This window comes from Pelodiscus sinensis, chromosome 31 (assembly GCF_052426305.1).
Source record: "Pelodiscus sinensis isolate ZL-2025 chromosome 31, ASM5242630v1, whole genome shotgun sequence".
NCBI classification, from domain to species: domain Eukaryota; kingdom Metazoa; phylum Chordata; order Testudines; family Trionychidae; genus Pelodiscus; species Pelodiscus sinensis.
In genome coordinates, this window is record NC_143082.1 from 7,812,352 (window position 1) to 7,831,429 (window position 19,078).

Consider the following 19,078-nt stretch of genomic DNA (forward strand, 5'->3'; position numbering starts at 1 on the left):
TGCCCCAGAACTGGTGTGCGTGGGTAGATAAAGCAAGTCATACTTAGGAGAGATCCAAACTCTGTATCAGTAGTTTATCCTCTACTAGGAAGCAGATTTGCAAGGTCCAGAATTCTGCCACCATTCAGCAGAAGGGCTACATGCTGAGGGGTCAGATTCACTGACTTTAAGGCCAGAAGGGATCATCATGGTCATTTAGCAGTGATTTTCAACCTTTTTCCATGTGCGGATCCCTAAAAAATTTCAAATGGAAGGCGCGGAACCCTTTGGAAATCTTAGGCAGTCTACAGATACCCAGAAGTTCATGCACTCATATAGTCTGATTTGAATATTGAACACCACAGAACCTTCTCAACCCAGTCCTGTAATAGACCCATAACATCTGAGTTACTGAAGTCCTCCAATCTTGATTTAAAGATTTCAAGTTCAAATCCACCATTTACTCTAGTTCACACCAATATGTAACCTTGAGAGGATGGCAAAACTCCACAGGGCGACAGCACTGACATACTCTGTTTCTGTATCCAGGAATCCTATTGAAGTAGCCAGGCAGCTACCCCACTCTCTGGTCTCTACTTAAGGCACTGGATGGAGATTTGGGAGGCTTCGGTTCAGTTCCAGACTTGGCTATAGATGCCATGCGAGCCTTTAGTGGAATCTCTTAGTACTTCTGCGCCTTGATTTCTCTAGCTGTAAAACAGGCATAGTGATCCTTGCCAATATGAAAGGCAGGTCACCAGGATAAATCAGTGTTTGCAAGACGCTTGGAGGCTGCAACCCTGGGAGCCATTTTGCTACAGGAATGTACAGAAAAATTCTGCTACATTTTGGACTGCACTACTGAACATGAGATTACAGGGATTGAGATTTGTTGGGTAGCCACTGGTTCCCTACAGCCAGAATTCTGGAATTAAGATTGGAATATACATCCAAAATAACCCATTCGTATGTTAATGGGAATGACAGGTCTAGATTAATGCACCCCCAGTTTCAGATTGATATTTTTAAAAATCAAGGCATTGGGTTTCTCTCACCTGTGCATCCACCAATCTAGAGAATCAAGTTCATCAGGCTGGGCTGACCAGCAATATGGTTTTCTGGGGGGGTGGCTGATAGGTACTTTGAACTCTTACCTGTCCCTCAGAATTATGGTAGACTCAAGGAGATGGGAAGCAGCCCAAATGCTCAGCTTCTCAGGCCATGGACCCTGCACACAGCTGAATGCTAGCAGAATACATACATAACTGGAAGGCACCGAACTGTCTCAATGGCTTCAACTTTGCCATTTCCCCTACTATCAAAGTTCTACCTAGTGAGGGGAAAAAAAAACCCTTGGCCAACTTTCATTCCAGGGTTCTAGGTTTCAGTGACAGAAACCTAAGGAGACTGGTCCTTCTAATAAAAAAATTAATTCCCTTTCAAATACAGTTGACAGCTCCTAGGTGGTAAGACCTGGGTCTCTCCACAAGAGCTTTCAAGGATGCTGTGCTGTGTATGAAGAGAAAGGCAGACTCTCTTATGTCTATTGCTCCACCACCACAGATCTCCCTGCCTGCTTCAAAGCTAGTGTCAGATTTCATTAGCACAACTCAAGCTTTTGTCTATCTCAAGACACACAGATAACAACCTATCGGTGGAGATTAACAACAAGGGGCCCAGTTTTGCCACTTTTACTCATGCTGAGCAGAACCTTGCATTGCAAATCATCCCCTCCTTCCAAGTTCTACTCAATGTAAAGATCTGGCCTTAAATTAGCAGTAAATACACTTTTTGGCTTATAAGGCAAGTTCAAAATTTGCTTACCATCTCGGAAGGACTGCATGGACTCATCTCCCCAGGCAGGTGGGAACGGGGATAAAGGAGACCGTGGAATGCTGCATTCAGACATAGAAGTCATGTTTTTTCGGTGTCCAAACCCATGCATCTCCCTCTCTCGGTTTGGGGATGAAGGCTCCATTCCTAATGCAGACTGCAGCATAGGGTGTTCGGATGATTTGGCCAACAACTCCTTTAAGATGTTAATTGGGGAGATGGTCAGCTCCCAGTTGGTGATACCGAAGTCCCTCAGGTGGGCTCTGGCATGGCTGGACAGACCGGCACGTGTGTCAAAACCAGCCCCACAGAACTCGCATCGCATTAAACTGAAAGTACTTGGGTCAAAGTTGGCAACTGCAAAAAGAAGGACAATTTGTCAGTATCATCCAGGAACAGCTAACCAATATTAAAAGCAGCTAACAAATATTTCCAGATGTAGGAAGCCTGAGGCAGGACTTGACTGCACATAACATGGTAAAAGCCATAGCCAGGTAGTAATGCCAAAACAGAAAAGCTTAACCAGATCAAAAAGCCATGAGTGGATGCTGTATTGTGATGGGAGATTCCAAGATTCAGGACAGCTACTATAATATACATACCCATCCTCAGTGGGAGGAATTAAAAAATCGTGGGGGAAAAAAAGAAAATAATAATAATAAATTGAATACATACTACCTTTTTTCTTCTTCTTTTGGAAGGAAAATTTTTGCTCAATAGCTTTCACTTCTTCTGCTGAGATGAAATGACGGACATTGTAGCTCACACCCACCCTGTTCAGGTGGCCCCGCACATGGTTGGCTAAGCCAATCCCATTGTGGAACCTGTCAGGACAGTATGGGCATTTCCTCTCTTCGTTCTTCAGCATGGGTGAGTCTGTATCCAAGAGGTCATCTAGCTCTAGGGAACCCTCTAGAGGGGAGTCAAGCAGGAGTATATCTAAGGGGAGGGCCTCATCCATCAGGAACTCCTTGGAAGGAACTATTTTCTTCTTGTACAGCTTCCCCTTTGGCTGCTTTGCATTTTGGGGATGAAGGTTCATTTCCTCCAGAAGGACAATGGGGACCATCTTCCGTAGCTGATACTGCTGTTCTTCTGATGCTATAGAAGAGTCTGTTACTTTCAAGGTGTCTCTGAAAGTTCTCTTCAGGTCCAAAGCAGACTGAGGAATTGCAAAAGGTTTGAAGCTTCTATTTTCAGTTAGATCTATTTCTGTGGTTAAAGAAATTTCTTCTTCCATGCTCCCAACATCATTTGCTGATGCCCATTTGTGCCTCCATTTGAGCTCCTCCAGTCCCCCAGGAGGGCTCCTGACATTGCCCCCCTCAATCTCAAGGTGGTGTACTGTGCTTCTTTTTTTTATTTGCTGCAAGGCAAAAGGAGAATACATTTTTGCTGAGGTAAGGGTGGACAGCCCTAAATTTTTATGCAGGGCACTGTATGGACCTGCTTTCCTTGCATGAAACCCTGACGTCTGGAAGTCCTTTTTATTAGCCCCATTGCTTTTACTAAGTCTCTGGTGACCCATGGCAAAGTTATGGACAGATTCATAATGGGATGTGCTTTCTCGGTGAGGCTGGGGAAACAGTCTTTCTGCTTTTCCAAAATAATCCGTGTCTGAAAATCGGCCTGGCTTAGCAGGGCTGTAGGCATCTCGGCTAGTTCCAGGCTGATTAGAATCCTCTTCAAAAGACTCTGTGTCCCAAGAAAGATGGGAATGGGCATATTTCATGTGTTCCTTTAGGATATTTTCATTGGGGGCAGGGAAGCTGCAGAGCATGCAGGTGCTGAGTCCTTTACTGCTGCTGTGTGGCTGCACCTGCACAGGGGGGTGTTTATTTGGTGTGAAGTGTTTGTAGATGTTGTGCACCGGGCTGTCATGCATTTCTCCACTGCCAAAGAGATTCACATTCTTCATGCCTTGGTCCTTCCTCTCCTTGACGTGCATCTTGGCATGCTGGACGAAAATTTTAGAGGAGTTGGTTCCAAAGACACATTTGGGGCACTGCAGCCGGGCTTCCCGACCTTCATCTGGAAACTCATTGAGCTTCTGGATTTCTTCAATTATTTTCTCCCTGGACTCCTGATGAAGCCTCTTGTGCTGCTCCAGAGAGCCAGAGTCCCCAAATGCCCATCCACATTCATTACAGGAGAACTGACACTGACCTCCAACTGCATCTCTGTGTTGGTCCTGCCCTGGTCCCCGGTTATGCTGAAGCATGTGATCCATCAAGTGTTCCTTTTTCTTAAAGTAAATGCTGCATTCAATGCATGTGTACACAGTGGGATCCTCCTCTGGGCCAAGCTCGTCCTTGCCCTGCTCCTCTAGCAAGACATTGCACATGTATGGCCTCATCTCAATGTCATAGGAGCTGCAGGGAGTCTGTTCTAGAGACATCACTGGGATTCGCTCCACAGAGTCTTCTGCATTTACTGTCCATGACTGTTTGCTAACAGTAAGATCTGCATTTATCTGGAGACTTGGCTTTTGCAATGTCCACTCTGCAGCATTACGAGAACTCAGGTCACTCAAATGGGCCTCCATTGCCAGACCCCTCCTGTGCAAGGATGCACTCTCCACAGTTTTCAACTTGCTCAAGGCTGGGTTTAGCGTTTTTCTGAATACTGGCAGAATCAATGGACTAGGCACTTCGTGAATAGCCTGTCCTCTGGTGGATAAGTTAGTTGCTACATCTGATGGCTTATTTATATCTTTATAGTGAGGACTTCGACTCTCATTGTGCCCTGAAATCCAGTCAAACCTCTGAATGCCCTTCTTTTTTTTATCTAAGTGCTCTTTGCTGAAGGCTTCAAGTTGCTTTGGTTCATTTTTATGATATTTTCCCTCTCCGCTAACAGAACATACTCCAGCACAGGGTATGGAAGTTTCTGCTGTGGCCTTGTGAGTGCTCAAGGCCTCAGAGTCACTCTCCAGTTGATCAGTGTCCATCTGCAAAGTATTCACTCTCTCGGACTCCACTGCAAACGTGGACTCCCTTGGGTGTGAAGGATTTACATTCTGTCCTTCCTTGGAGCCTGCTGAGTCCTTCAAACCCGAGAGTCTTTCTAAAGTGCTTTCTTCGCTTAAGTCACCTCCTCTTGTCTCTAGAGTGGAACAATCCCATGATGTGCTGCCAGACACAGTCATGCTTCTTAGCTCTGCTGAACCCCTGGAATCTGCTCTGTAAAACCCTTTCTTGAATTCTACGTGTTCTTCATTCCCGGTGCTGCAAATAATTTTTGACATTTATTAGCTAGTTAAAGGATGGGTGCAAACACTTCTGCTTATATAAAACATACCACTGCATTTTCATAGCTGTTAAAATCAGAAGAAAGTATTAGATCTAGTCCAGGGGTGGGCAATAATTTTTGACCCGAGACCACTTCAGAAATTTTTGAAGTGGCCCTGGGTCACCCAGGAAGGGGCAGAGCCTCAGGAGGAAGGGAAGGGGCCAGGACAGTTCTGTGCTCTCTCACCCACAGACCCTGATTGGGTCTGAACAGCTGGCGGTTCCCTCTAGGTGCCCATGCCCCTGGAGGTGGGAGGAGACTTCGCATACCCCCTCCCCCACCTCCTCCCTCCCCCAAACCCAGGTCAATCAGGGCCTGAGGGCAGGGGGAGAACATGAAATCTGCCCCTTCCCTGCAAGGAAGCATTGCGTTTAGAGTCACCAGCCAGTTGAGCAGCATCTGGTGGTTGACTAACTGCTGAGCCCCTTGCAGAGTGGGAGGAGACTGTGTATGCTTCCCCCACCCACAGGCCCTGATTGGTCTGGGGGCAGGGGAAGCATGAAGTCTCTTGCTCCCTACCCTCTGGCGCACAGCTCAGAGTCAACCACTTGATTGTGCTCCCTGATTGTCCTGGGGCGGGGGAGCAGCAGGACCCCTGCAAGCTAGATAAACCGGGCCGGATGAAGCCCGCGGAGACCCTTTAGCCCACTCCGATCTAGTCTGAGGTCCTGCATAATAAAATCCAGAAAATATCACCAGGATTGCCCTGTATGTAGTCCATTTAAAATTAACAAGTCTGATCTGTTAATCAAAGATACTAAGGACGGATTCCTATTCCACCTCCTCCCAATGCCATGTGCAAAATGAATCTCTTCTGCATAGTCTCAAGGGGTTGGTTCAGTTTCATTTCAAACTACTCCAAGAGCATTAGCAGCTCCTCTAGAGAGGCTGACCCACAGAATAAAAGAGGCCCTGCGAGAAAGGGTTTCCTGAAATCAAGCTGAACATTACCATCATCACTTCCTGGATTCCTGCCTCAACCCATCCAAACAAAATTTTCCCTTTCCCTGCTCAAAAATCCATCCCACCCTCTGCAGAGAGGGTCTCTAGACAGTTCTATCCCTTTCTCCACCAAAGCTGCCCATGGATATTTGCTGTTGTGGGAGGACAGATATTTTATTACGAGGCCAGACAGGAACTAGTGAGGCTCAATGGATAGTGCAGACGTGGTCCTTAATGTAGGGAAAAAAAGAACCTGAAAAACATGTCAGGATGCCACACCAGTAATTCCTGCATTTACTGTCCTGAAGTACTACACTTAGCACCTTGCCTTTTGGATCAGAAGGATGGTTACGATAATCTAGACTGACAGCCTGCGTAACACAGGCCAGAGATCTGCACCACAATAATTCCTAGTGCAGAGTTTTTAGACAGAGGCCTTATCTACACTAGCCCCCTGCCATCTAATCTATGTGACTTCAGTTGTGCAAACAGCATAGCTGAAGTCAACATACTCACTGCTGCATCTTATGCGCGGTAAAGCTGGTAGGGGTTGTTCTCCCATCAACACTAGCTACTCTTCTCATCCTGTGGAGAACCAGCATTGATGGGAGGGCACTCAGAGATCGATTTATCAGGTCTAAGCAGATATGATAGAGCGACAGCTGATGAATTGATCACTGCAGCATTGATCCTTGGGCATAGTGGAGACAAGTCCAAATATTCAATCTTGATTTCAAAAAGGTAAGTGATGGAGAATCCACCAAGATCCTTGGTAAGTTACTTGAGTAGTTATTTCTCCCTGTTAAAAATTTACACCTTATTTCCAGTCTAAATTAGTCTAGCTTCAACTGCCACCACTGGAGCATGCTTAGACCTTTCTCTGCTAGATTGAAGATGTAGGTATTTACAGAGTAATCAAATCACCCTTTAACCATCTCTGAATCCAGACACTTCTTGCCAGTGCTTGTTCAGAGGAAAGCTCTCTTGGTGGCTGGTTTACAGATAAATTCTTGGTTATTTTCATCCCTTCACATCTTGGTGGGGCCTCAAAGTAGAGAGACTATGCCCTAAAGAGGTCCCTCCACACACATTCTCTTTTTACACTGAGGCACATTACAGAACAGGGCTAACCACCTGCCAGGATATTGAGGGCCATATCCCATCTGTATTAAGTGAACATGAAGGCACTGCTGCCAAGGCAGTGGCAGTCTTGCGGGGACACATTAACAATCTCCATCATTCACAGATGATCCCTATGGCCTACAACTGGTGGTTGTACCAATTTTGGAAGGGTCAAAGGCTTTTTATTGCCAATATAGCTGTTGGTAGGAAGGGGCAGAAGGGGAGCAGATGCTCAAAGGGACTAGGCTTTGAGAAGAATATCCCATAGGTCAGCCATGGCTAAAGTTTGAACCCTGGGGGCAGAGGAAATGCGGAAATCTAAAAAGAGGTGCCTGTGGACACCACACAAGGGCAGCTATGGATCAGATCAAGCTCCTGTTTCCCCTCTGCCAGTGTCTAGCTGCTCAACTCTCTGAACCACTCCTGCTCCCTCTGCAAATACAGGCAGAACTATAAAGCAGCAAAATAAATGCTGGTATCTATGCCAAGAACGCACAGAGCATGGTGGAAAAAGGAGACACCAGGGAAACCAAGAAGTGCCATGTGAAAAGTCTGGGGGGGAACCCAACCAAAGTCCCAACCCAGTTCATGGATTCCTCTCAAGACACTCCTCTGGCAACAGCTTGGGAGACAGTTGATGAAGAGGAGAATGGTCAGCAGGCAAGTGGACCATCCAGTCTCACCAGTAACCAGGATCTTTTTAACTGGAGACAATCCCCCTCCTCCCAGGACGTCTTGCTGCTGGTCCTGATAGTGGGGAGGGTGCTTCTGGTGAGTTCACAATTTTAATCATGCTACAAGTGGGTTAAGGCAATTGGGTGTGAACTGTGGCAGCCACTCTGCCCACATAGCAGGAGCTCCCGGAACAGCTTGTTATTGTGTCTGTAGACAGAGTGGGAATCCTCCCTATGCATCTCCATAAAGCTCTCACAGAGGAACTCTTTCAGCCTTCTCCCAAGGTTTCTGGGGAAGCTGCTTTATCCATTCTCCATGGCAGGACACCTTCTCTCACCAAGCCAGCAGTGAGTGCTCTGGCATCACTGCAGTACAAAGCATTGCAACATTGTGGTTTCTGGCCACATTCAGTAAACATCTGCTCCCTAGCACTCTATGGCTCTGTCTACACTGTCAGGTTTTTGCGGAACAGGAAATGCAAATGAAGCACTCATTAGCATTTCTCATGCTCTCATTTGCATATTCTCTTCCAATCCTTTTTGCAGAAGAGGTTTTTGTGGGGAAAAACACAGTGTAGACAGGGACATTTTGCACAAAAAAACCCTTTTGTGCAAGAACCCTTATTCCTCCAAAAATGAGGAATAAGGGTTCTTGCACAAAAGGGTTTTTATGTGCAAAATGGCCCTGTCTACACTGCGTTTTTTTCTGTAAAAAGTAACAGAAGAGAATATGCAAATGGGAGTGCAAGAAATGCTAATGAGAGCTTCATTTGCATTTCTTCTTCCACAAAACCCTGATAATTTAGATGGAGCCTATGTGATATCGCCTGTAGCAGCCTGGAAGAAACAGGGGAAGCTGTGTAACTGGTACTACACCAGTACACCTCTGTTTGCTCATCCCCAACAAAGCATAGCTTGAGCCTCTACCCTGCCACCTTCCACTCTCACCTGCAGGCTCTTGTGAGAAGGGAAATTTGCATTCCCTTGGCACATGGAGGGTGCTTAACATACTTGCTGTTGCGCCACCATGGCTGCTCTTTGCAAACGAAGATGCTTACCTAGCTGCGGGAGCCGCTATTTGCAAGCACTGTGCTTTCAAATGCTTTCATGCTTTCAAAGCAGAAGCAAAAGAGTGAGCCCCAACCTGTCCCATACCATGCCTACCACCAGACTGAGTCCAGCTACTTAGGGTGCTTAAAAACATAACTTTAGCCTTGTACATAACACATGCCTATGGTCTTGGTCAGACCTTCATTTATGCTAAGAGATTAGGTTCTACATTCCACAATGTATCTCCTGTAAAGTCTGGCCTTCACTTTTTTCATTTCAGCAAGTGCAACAGCAGCAGCCTCCGGCTGTTCGGCTAACACAATGTAATGAGGATGAGCAAATGCAATCCAACTGCTTGGACAGGGTGCAATTAAACAGGCGGAGGAGAACACCGCTGAAGGAGATGCAAGTGGAGCGTAAGGACAGGAAAGCATGCAGGGTACGCAAAATGCAGACATAGGAGACCGTCTTGAGGATCATGGCAGAGCTGGTGTCGTGCCTAATAGATTCAAGAAGTATCAGATGCACAGAGACCCCCTCTGGCTGATGCTGAACTACATTAACTTCTCTCCAAGTTCCAATGCCTCCTTTCCAAGGGTATGTCTACACTACCCTCCTAATTCGAAGTAGGAGGGTAATGTAGGCATACCGCACTTGCAAATGAAGCCCGGGATTTGAATTTCCCGGGCTTCATTTGCATAAAGCCGGCCGGCGCCATTTTTAAATGCCGGCAGTTCGAACCCCGTGCCGCGTGTAGCCGCGCGGCACGGGGTTCGAACTGCCGGCATTTAAAAATGGCGCCGGCCGGCTTTATGCAAATGAAGCCCGGGAAATTCAAATCCCGGGCTTCATTTGCAAGTGCGGTATGCCTACATTACCCTCCTACTTCGAATTAGGAGGGTAGTGTAGACATACCCCAAGATACCCTAGAACATGGGGGAGTCCAGGGCAGCCGTACTCTCAACCCCCAGGGCTGTGCCCCAGAACAAAAAGCTATCATTCTCACCCCGTGTGATTGCTGAAAAGGGGGACTGTAATATGCTGCTTTGCCTCCCTCCCCCTGCCCGAAGCTCTCACCCTGAACTGCTTTTGTCTGTCCCTGCTTCCTTGTGTTCCCTAAATATAAATGATTTCTCAACAACAGTATCATTACTTGTGTTGCATAGGGGCTTATAAGTTTACAGGCAAGCACACTTAATGCAGGGGGTGCCTCAAGAGTAACATATGTGACTGTCATATTGCTGTCTGGTCGTTCACAAAGCTGTTTTTCAAAGCCTCTCTGATTTGCAGTGCTCCTTGATGTGATCTCCTTATTGCCCTGGTCTCTGGCTGCTCATAATTAGTAGCTAGGTGCTCTGCCTCGACCCCCAACCTGGCCATAAAAATTGCCTCCTGACTCACAAATGTTATGGAGCACACAGCAGGCTCCCACAACAATGGGAACATTCCTTTCACTGAGTTCTAGTCAATAAACTGCAAAACCTCTTTAAATGTCCAAAAGCATCATTCTACCACCATTCTGCACTTGCTCACCTTATAGTTGAACTGCTTCTTATGGCAGTCAAGGCTGCCTCTGTACGACTTCATGAGCCATGGAAGCATGGGATAGTGATTCTTGGAGACCCAGTCTACATCACTATTTCAGTGTCTCTGATGGTAATTTTCTGGTCTGGGAAGAAAGTTCCATCTTGCAGCATTCTGAAGAGACCAGAGTTCCTAAAGATGCACCATCACGCATCTTTCCCTACATCCTACATTGATATTGGTAAAATGGCCCTTGTGATCCACCAGTGCCTGCAACACCATCGAGAAGTGCCCCTTGTGGGTAATGTACTCTTTGGCAAAGTTGTCAGGTGTCAAGACAGAGATGTGTGTTCCATCAGTTGCCCCACCACAGTCAGGGAACTGCATCATGGCAAAGCCCTCCACTATCCTGCATGTTTCCCAGAGTCACTGCCTTCTGCAGCAGAAGGGTATTGATCGCCTTGGCTACTTGGCTCACAGCCACCCCCACTGTAGATTTTCCCACTCCGAACTGATTCCCAACTGACCAGTAGCTGTCTGGCACTGCAAGCTTCCACAGGTCTATTGCCGCCTCGCTTCTCTACTGTCAGACCATGGCTCATTCTGGTATTCCTGTGCTTCAGGGCAGGGGAAAGCAATTTGCAATGTTCCATTAAAGTGGCCATATGCATAAGTTTTGCAGCCACTGCTGATCATCCCATAGCTGCATCACTATGTGGTCCCACCAGTTTGTGTTTGTTTCACAGTACCAGAACCAGTGTTCCACTGTGTCCAGAGGATTGAATGCTGGCAGCATCTGCTAGCTACTCAAGTACTTCACACAAGTATTTGTTCATGTTCTCTTCACATTCTTCCTTGCTCTGGAGGGCCCTGGATAGGCTCTAAACATACTACAGCATAAAGGGCATGATGTTTGCTGACTGCCATAGCACTTTGCTGCTAAACAGGGTCCATGCTTGCCCTGCTATGGCATCTGCATGGATAATCAAGGAAAACAGGACACAGAAAGATTGTTTGCTGTTGCTTTCAAGCATGCGGGAAAGGAGGAGATTAGTGCATTATGAAACATAAGAATGCCCAGACTGGATCAGACAAAAGTCCCATTTACCCCAGTATTCTGTCTTCCAACTGTGGCCAATGCCAGGTGCCCCAGAGGGGCAACAGAACAGGTAATCATCAAGTGATCCCACTCCTGTCATCCATTTCCAGCCTCTGACAGAGGCTAGGGACACCTTTCCTACCCTTCCTGGGTAATAAGGAGGGCTCGACAAATTATACAATCTACTCGCCCGTGGTGAGTAGATTGTAACCTGGAAGAGTCGGGTTCGGGCGATCTGTGCAGATCGCCGGACAGCGCGGCTGGCGAGCGGGGCGAGCGGCGGTTCGACGAGCCCAGCTAATAAGTATTGCTGGACCTAACCTCTGTGAATTTATCTAGTTCTTTTTTGAACCCTGTTAAAGTCCTGGTGTTCAGAACATCTTCTAGCAAAGGAGTTCCACAGCTACTGTACACTGCATGAAGAAAAACTTCCTTTTGCTTGTTTTAAATCTGCTACCTATTAATTTCATTTGGTGACCCCTAGTTCTTTTGTTATGTGAACAAGTAAATAATTTTTCTTTATTTACTTTCTCCATGCTGGTCATGATTTTATAGACCTCTCTTTTATCATCCTTTAGCTCCTCTTTTCTAAGCTGAAAAGTCCCGGTCTTTTTAATTTCTCTTCATATGGCACCCATTCCAAATTCCTAATAAAGTTTGTTGCCTTTTTCTGAACTTTTTCTGATGCCAATATATCTTTTTTTTAAGATGAGGCAATCATATATGTATACAGTATTCAAGATGTGGGCGTACCATGCAGCGGCGGCCTGTCCATAGGCGCGAACTAGGTGGTTGCCTAGAGTGCCAAGTTAAACGGTCGTTGAGGGGTTTGGAGGCGGGGGCACCAATTGCGTGCCGATCGCGTGTTTTGCCTAGGGCACCAGTTGCCAGCAGCTCGTCTAGGGCCGCTCCTGGTACCATGAATTTATATAGCGGTAGTAAGATATTCTCTGTCTTATTCTCTATCACTTTTTTAATGATTCCTAATCTTCTGTTGGCTTTTATGACTGCTGCTGCATATTGTGGATAATTCTCTGAAAACATTCATTCAATGACTCCAAAGTCCCCATCATTTTGTGTGTGTAGCTGGGATTATATTTCCAATGTGCATTAATTTGCATTTATCAACATTAAAATTTGTTTGTCACTTTGTTGCCCAATCACCTAGTTGTGAGATCTTTTTGAAGTTCTTCACAGACTGCTTTGGTCCTAACTATCTTGAGCAGTTTAATATCATCTGCAAATTTTGCTACCTCACTGTTTACACCTTTCTCCAGATTATTTATGCTGATATGTAAACTCAGAACCACCTGCTGCACTGTTTTGGTCCCATTGGACACTGGGAGCCTATCCTACAATGCAAAGGGGTGGCAGGAACTGTGGGATAGCTACCCACTATGCATTGCCGTCAGAGTTGATGGTAGCCAGCCTACTGGGGATGCACTACATCAAACTCTTATGCACAGTGGGGATGTGTACCTTCGATGTTACAAAATCAAGCGCTAAAATTTAACCTTAATAAATATGACCTTATCTCATAGCGAGGACAAGGACTATGAGAAAGGATAGCATTATCTAACAGGAAATATGGCAAAAGACCGCCTTGGCTTGACCACGAGATCTTGCATGATCTAAAAATAAAAAAAGGAGTCATATAAAAAATGGAAAGTAGGACAAATTACAAAGGATGAATATAGGCAAACAGCACAGGAATGCAGGGGCAAGATTAGAAAGGCAAAGGCACAGAATGAGATCAAACTAGCTACGGGAATAAAGGGAAACAAGAAGACCTTTTATAAATACATTAGAAGCAAGAGGAAGACCAAGGAGAGGGTAGGCCCACTGGTCAGTGAGGAGGGAGAAACCATAACAGGAAACTTGGAAATGGCAGAGATGCTCAATGACTTCTTTGTTTCGGTCTTCACCAAAAAGTCTGTAGGAATGCCTGACATAGTGAATGCTAGTGGGAAGGGGGTAGTTTTAGAAGGTAAAATAAAAAAAGAACAAGTCAAAAATCACCTAGAAAAGTTAGATGCCTTCAAGTCACCAGGGCCTGATGAAATGCATCCTAGAATACTCAAGGGAGCTGATAGAGGAGGTATCTGAGCCTCTAGCTGTCATCTTTGGAAAATCATGGGAGACAGGAGAGATTCCAGAAGACTGGAAAAGAGCAAATATAGTGCCCATTTATAAAAAGGGAAATAAGAACAACCCAGAAAACTACAGACTAGTTAGTTTAACTTCTGTGCCAGGGAAGATAATGGAGCAAGTAATTAAGGAAATCATCTGTAAACACTTGGAATGTGGCAAGGTGATAGGGAACAGCCAGCATGGATTTGTAAAGAACAAATCATGTCAAACCAATCCGATAGCTTTCTTTAATAGGATAACGAGTCTTGTGGATAAGGGAGAAGCTGTGGATGTGATATACCTAGACTTTAGTAAGGCGTTTGATACGGTCTCGCATGATATTCTTATCAGTAAACTAGGTAAATACAACCTAGATGGGGCTACTATAAGGTGGGTGCATAACTGGCTGGATAACCGTACTCAGAGAGTAGTTATTAACAGTTCACAATCCTGCTGGAAAGGCATAACAAGCGAGGTTCCGCAGGGGTCTGTTTTGGGACCGGCTCTCTTCAATATCTTCAACGATTTAGATATTGGTATAGAAAGTACGCTTATTAAGTCTGCAGATGATACCAAGCTGGGAGGGGTTGTGACTAATCTGGAGGATAGGGTAATAATTTAAAATGATCTGGCCAAATTGGAGAAATGGTCTGAGGTAAATAGGATGAAGTTTAATAAAGCCAAATGCAAAGTGCTCCACTTAGGAAGGAACAATCAGTTTCATACATACAGAATGGGAAGCGACTGTCTTGGAAGTAGTATGGCAGAAAGGGATCTAGGGGTTATAGTGGACCACAAGTTGAATATGAGTCAGCAGTGTGATGCTGTTGCAAAGAAAGCAAACATGATTCTGGGATGCATTAACAGGTGTGTTGTGAGCAAGATACGAGAAGTCATTCTTCCACTCTACTCTGTGCTGGTTAGGCCTCAGTTGGAGTATTGTGTCCAGTTCTGGGCACTGCATTTCAAGAAAGATGTGGAGAAATTGGAGAGGGTCCAGAGAAGAGCAATGAGAATGATTAAAAGGTCTAGAGAACATGACCTATGAGGGAAAACTGAAGGAATTGGATTTGTTTAGTTTAGACAAGAGAAGACATAATAGCCGTTTTCAGATATATAAAAGGGTGTCATAAGGAGGAGGGAGAAAACTTGTTCATCTTGGCCTCTGAGGAAGGTCCAGAGAAGAATAGCAAAAATGAAGGTTTCAAAAATATGACCTATGAAGGAAGACTGAACGAATTGAGCTTGTTTAGTTTATAGAAGAAGACTGAGCGGGGACAAGACATCAGTTTTCAAATATCTAAAAGGGTGTTACAAGGAGGAGGGAGAATACTTGTACATCTTGGCCTCTGAGGATAGAACAAGAAGCAATGGGCTTAAATTGCAGCAAGGGAGTTTAGGTTTGACATTAGGAAAAAGTTCCTGTCAGGGTAGTGAGACACTGGAATAAATTGCTCAGGGAGGTTGTAGAATCTCTATTTCTGGAGATATTTAAGAGCAGGTTAGATAAATGTCTAACTGGGATGGTCTAGACAGTACTGGGTCCTGCCATGAGGGCAGGGGACTGGACTCGATGACCTCTCGAGGTCCCTTCCAGTCCTAGTATTCTATGATTCTATGAAGGGAGAAGAATAGAACAGCTGCCAAGTCTAGGGATGTAATAGTATAGTTGATTAATCAATTAACTGACATGCAAAAGCTTATAGGTTAATGCTACAGGCTACATGCATTTCTTTCCCACTCCCCCTGCCAGTAAATTTTTTAGCAGTCTAGCCAGCAGCATGGCTTAGTCCCGACTTGCGCTGGGACCGGGACCTACCCCCACTGCAGCTCTGCATTTAAACTGTACTAGGAGCCAGGAGGGCAGGCAACTCAGCTCAGTTCTGGCTCACACTGGGTTTGGGAGCTCAGACCCTGCTCCGGACAGGAGCTGCTTCCACTCCGTGCTGCTGCCTCTGTAAGAATATAAGAACAGTCATACTGGGTCAGACCAAAGGTCCATCCAGCCCAGTATCCTGTCTGCCAACAGTGACCAATGATAGATGCTCCAGAGGGATTGAACACAACAGGTAATCGTCACATGATCTTTCTCCAGTCACTATTTCCAGACAAACAGAAGCTAAGGACACCATTCCTACCCATCCTAATAGCCATTGGTGAACCTAATCTCCACTAATTTATCTAGTTATTTTTTGAACAATGTTAAAGTCCTGTTCTTCACAAAATCCTCTGGCAAGGAGTTTCACAGGTTGACTATGTGCTGTGTGAAGAAAAGCTTCCTTTCTTTTGTTTTAAACCTGCTACCTATTAATTTCATTTGGTGACCCCTAGTTCTTATATTATAGGAACAAGTAAATAATTTTCCTTATTAACTTTTTCCACACCAATCATGATTTTATAGACCTCTATCATATCCTCCCCTAGTCTCCTCCTTTCAAAGCTGAAAAGTCCAAGTCTTTTAAATCTCTCTTCATATGGGAGCCATTCCAAACCCCAAATCATTTTTGTTGAACCTTTTCTAATGCCAATATACCTTTTTTGAGATGAGGTGATCACATCTGTATGCAGTATTCAAGATGTTGGCATACCAGAGGCAGCAGCATGGGGTGACAGGCAGCTGGTCCTCAAGGAGAGCTGGTTTTTAAACTAGCTCCCCTCACAAACCATCTCCTGCCTGGCATCCCGCACTGCTGCCTCTGATAGAGACAGCAACGCGGAGTGACAGGGGGCTCCTTGGGGGTGCACCTAAAGTGCACTGGCTGCCAGCCCCACTCCTTGGGACTATAGAATAGTTGAATAACTGATAAAAATTCATGAGGTTAATTGACTATTCAATTAACCAATATTCAACATCCCTAGCCAAGCACTTAGGAATCCCACACAGCACTGCTATTTTCTTTAAGAAACCTGCCCTCGGCACAAATTCACATCCATTCTTCCAACTCAGTAAGATACTTTGCTTGAATAAAATAAAGTAACAGCTGGTTGGAAGAGAAAGTTTCTTCACAGTCACTAAGAAAAGGTGAGCACCATATGCACTGCAAACCCCATGTACATGATCAAGAATAACTCACTAAGGAAACTCCTAGCTCAGGAAGGATTAGGACACTGAGTAATACTGGATACTAAAATAAACCCATTAAAATGTGCTGGGCACCAATTACGATGCTTAAGCAGGGTAAGAGGGAGATTCTAAATGGTCAGTGGTCTGTACTAGCCTTCAGAATTATCACTCCCGCTACAGCTACACTAAAAGCTTTTTCCGGAAGAGGAAATGGAAATGGAGTGCTCATTTGTATATGTCGTGCTCTCATTTGCATTTTCTCGTCTGATCGTTTTTGCGGAAGAGGTTTTTGCGCAAAATCTCCCTTTTGCGCAAGAGCCATTCTTCCTCAAAAAATGCATGGTCTATACAGCACTTTTTTGCGCAAAAACCTCTTCTGCAAAAAGGATTGGAAGAGAAAATGCAAATGAGAGTGACATATGCAAATGAGCACTCCATTTGCATTTCCTCTTCTGGAAAAAGCTTGTAGTGTAGCCATATCCTCAGTGCCACAGTGTGACACACAATATCTGACATGCTTTCTCCATAGTGTTCCACAGATGCTCCTTGAACATCCCTCCATCAATCTTAAATCTCTGTTACCACTGCCAGCCTCAGGCGATAATGGCTGCAGGCAGCCCTCCTGTGGTAATCATAGCATGGGATGGAGAGGAATGGTACACCATCTGGCCTCAGAGAACTCCGCAGGAGGTAATATGCATGCAGGCAGCTGCTGGATGGGGGGGGGGATGAAAAAAAAAACAAGAAAAAGCAAGAGACTGAATGGCAAGACATGCACCCTCATTCCCACCCCAAAGCCACTTGATAGCAGATCAGCATGGGAAACACAGGTCATTTGTGAGATGTAATCAGGAGAGTTGGGTTTGATTCCTCACCCTAGTCTCTCATACTTGGTTCAAAGGCAGGGCTTGGAGGCCCAATGATGCCATCAAGCAGGACATCTGGGTTGGACGTTCATTCAGCCCTGGCTTGGCAAGAATGAGAATAAGATGCCAGATGTTTTTCAACAGCAAGGAATGGCACTGGCTGGCTCCAAAGGGAAGTGCCTCTTTGGCCAGGAAGGAGAATGGTGGTGTGGGTCTGCTCAGGGCTTTTACTACCTCCTGAAAGTCCTCAGGATCAGTTCAGCAGCAATGACACGAATATGCAACTTATCCCAGGAGCATCAGCACTTACCAGAGTTCGTTCCTGTGAGCTGTGGTCGGGATAGCACCACAGAGGGCAGGATCGGGCTCATCTGCAACAGAGAGAAGGAATCAGGACCAAATCTTGCTTTCTTTGCTGCCATTTTGAATAATGCCATTTTGTGTTTAAAAGCTTTCCTGGCAGATAACCACCCCCTCCTTCTGCCGTATCTTCTCCCCTCCAGCAGCCAGGCTGTGATTCCTGGAACACTTATAAACTCACACTAACGAGAGTTTAATCCCATGCACCAATGGTCTGATATATACATTATAATAATTCCCGAAGCAAGCAATTTAAAATAAAAAAATGCATATACTCAATGCCTGGCTTCCTTCACAGCCTTCTCGCTTGATTTCCAAATGCAGCCTATGGGGATGAACATTTAACCCAAGAGCACAAAAGCCAGCCACAGGATGAAGCTGTTCAAACTATTTCATGAGCATCCACAATAAATCACGGGTGTGCCAGGCCATGGAGGCTGTGCCTGGTGGAGATATGGACAATGTGAGCAGCCTTTAAGGCTGGGATGTCCAAGGGCTCAAAGGAATTAGATGCTCAAATGACTAACTTTAATGGGTGTTATATATTGAACTTCCAGAGGCTGTTTTGCCAACCCCATCTTACTGTGGGCTTAGGAGTCATCAGTGCAGTGCCCTGCTATTGTACATCCCAATACATGGGTCCCATTTTACCAAACATGCCTACTGCAAGCAGGGATCAAAGTGCTGTAAGTTCAAGAGAACTTCAGATGAGCAAAGGTAACTCAGAGAAAACCATAGTAAGGCCTCACAACATGCCCATTCAATCTTTGGTACACATCTGCCTCCTCTCCTTCCAATAGCATCCTACCTGGTCATCTCACAATCCCCTCACAAAACCCATGGAAGGCAGGATGGCACTGCTATCCCTATTTCAAAGGCTGTGTCCAGACTCAGGGTTTTTTTCAAAAAAAGTAGCCTTTTTTCGAAAAAACATCACCTGCGTCTAGACTGCAGCCGCGTTCTTTCGAAATTAAATCGAAACAACGCGGCTTTTCTTTCGACGGTGGTAAACCTCATTTCACGAGGAAGAACGCCTTTTTTCGAAAGTGCTCTTTCGAAAAAAGGCGTTCTTGAATGCCAACAGGGCTTTTTAGAAAGAGAGAATCCAGACTCACTCACTGCTTTCTTTCGAAAAAGCGGCTTG

At 45.4% G+C, this 19,078-nt stretch overlaps 1 protein-coding gene across 5 annotated transcripts in view; it reads right to left on the reverse strand.

The window, feature by feature from the left end:
• WIZ (WIZ zinc finger) overlaps nt 1-19,078 on the reverse strand; it is a 166,099-nt gene that overhangs the window by 45,721 nt on the left and 101,300 nt on the right. For 4 of the 5 annotated variants that reach the window (XM_075902128.2, XM_075902130.2, XM_075902132.2 and 1 more), the window contains exons 3-5: nt 17,885-17,945; nt 2,488-5,039; nt 1,804-2,169 (exon numbers count right to left, since the gene is read on the reverse strand). In XM_075902128.2, coding sequence (XP_075758243.1) covers nt 1,804-2,169; nt 2,488-5,039; nt 17,885-17,945 — 2,979 coding nt within the window. The remainder of the gene's footprint in view (nt 1-1,803; nt 2,170-2,487; nt 5,040-17,884; nt 17,946-19,078) is intronic. The other variant, XM_075902129.2, reaches the window with a different exon arrangement.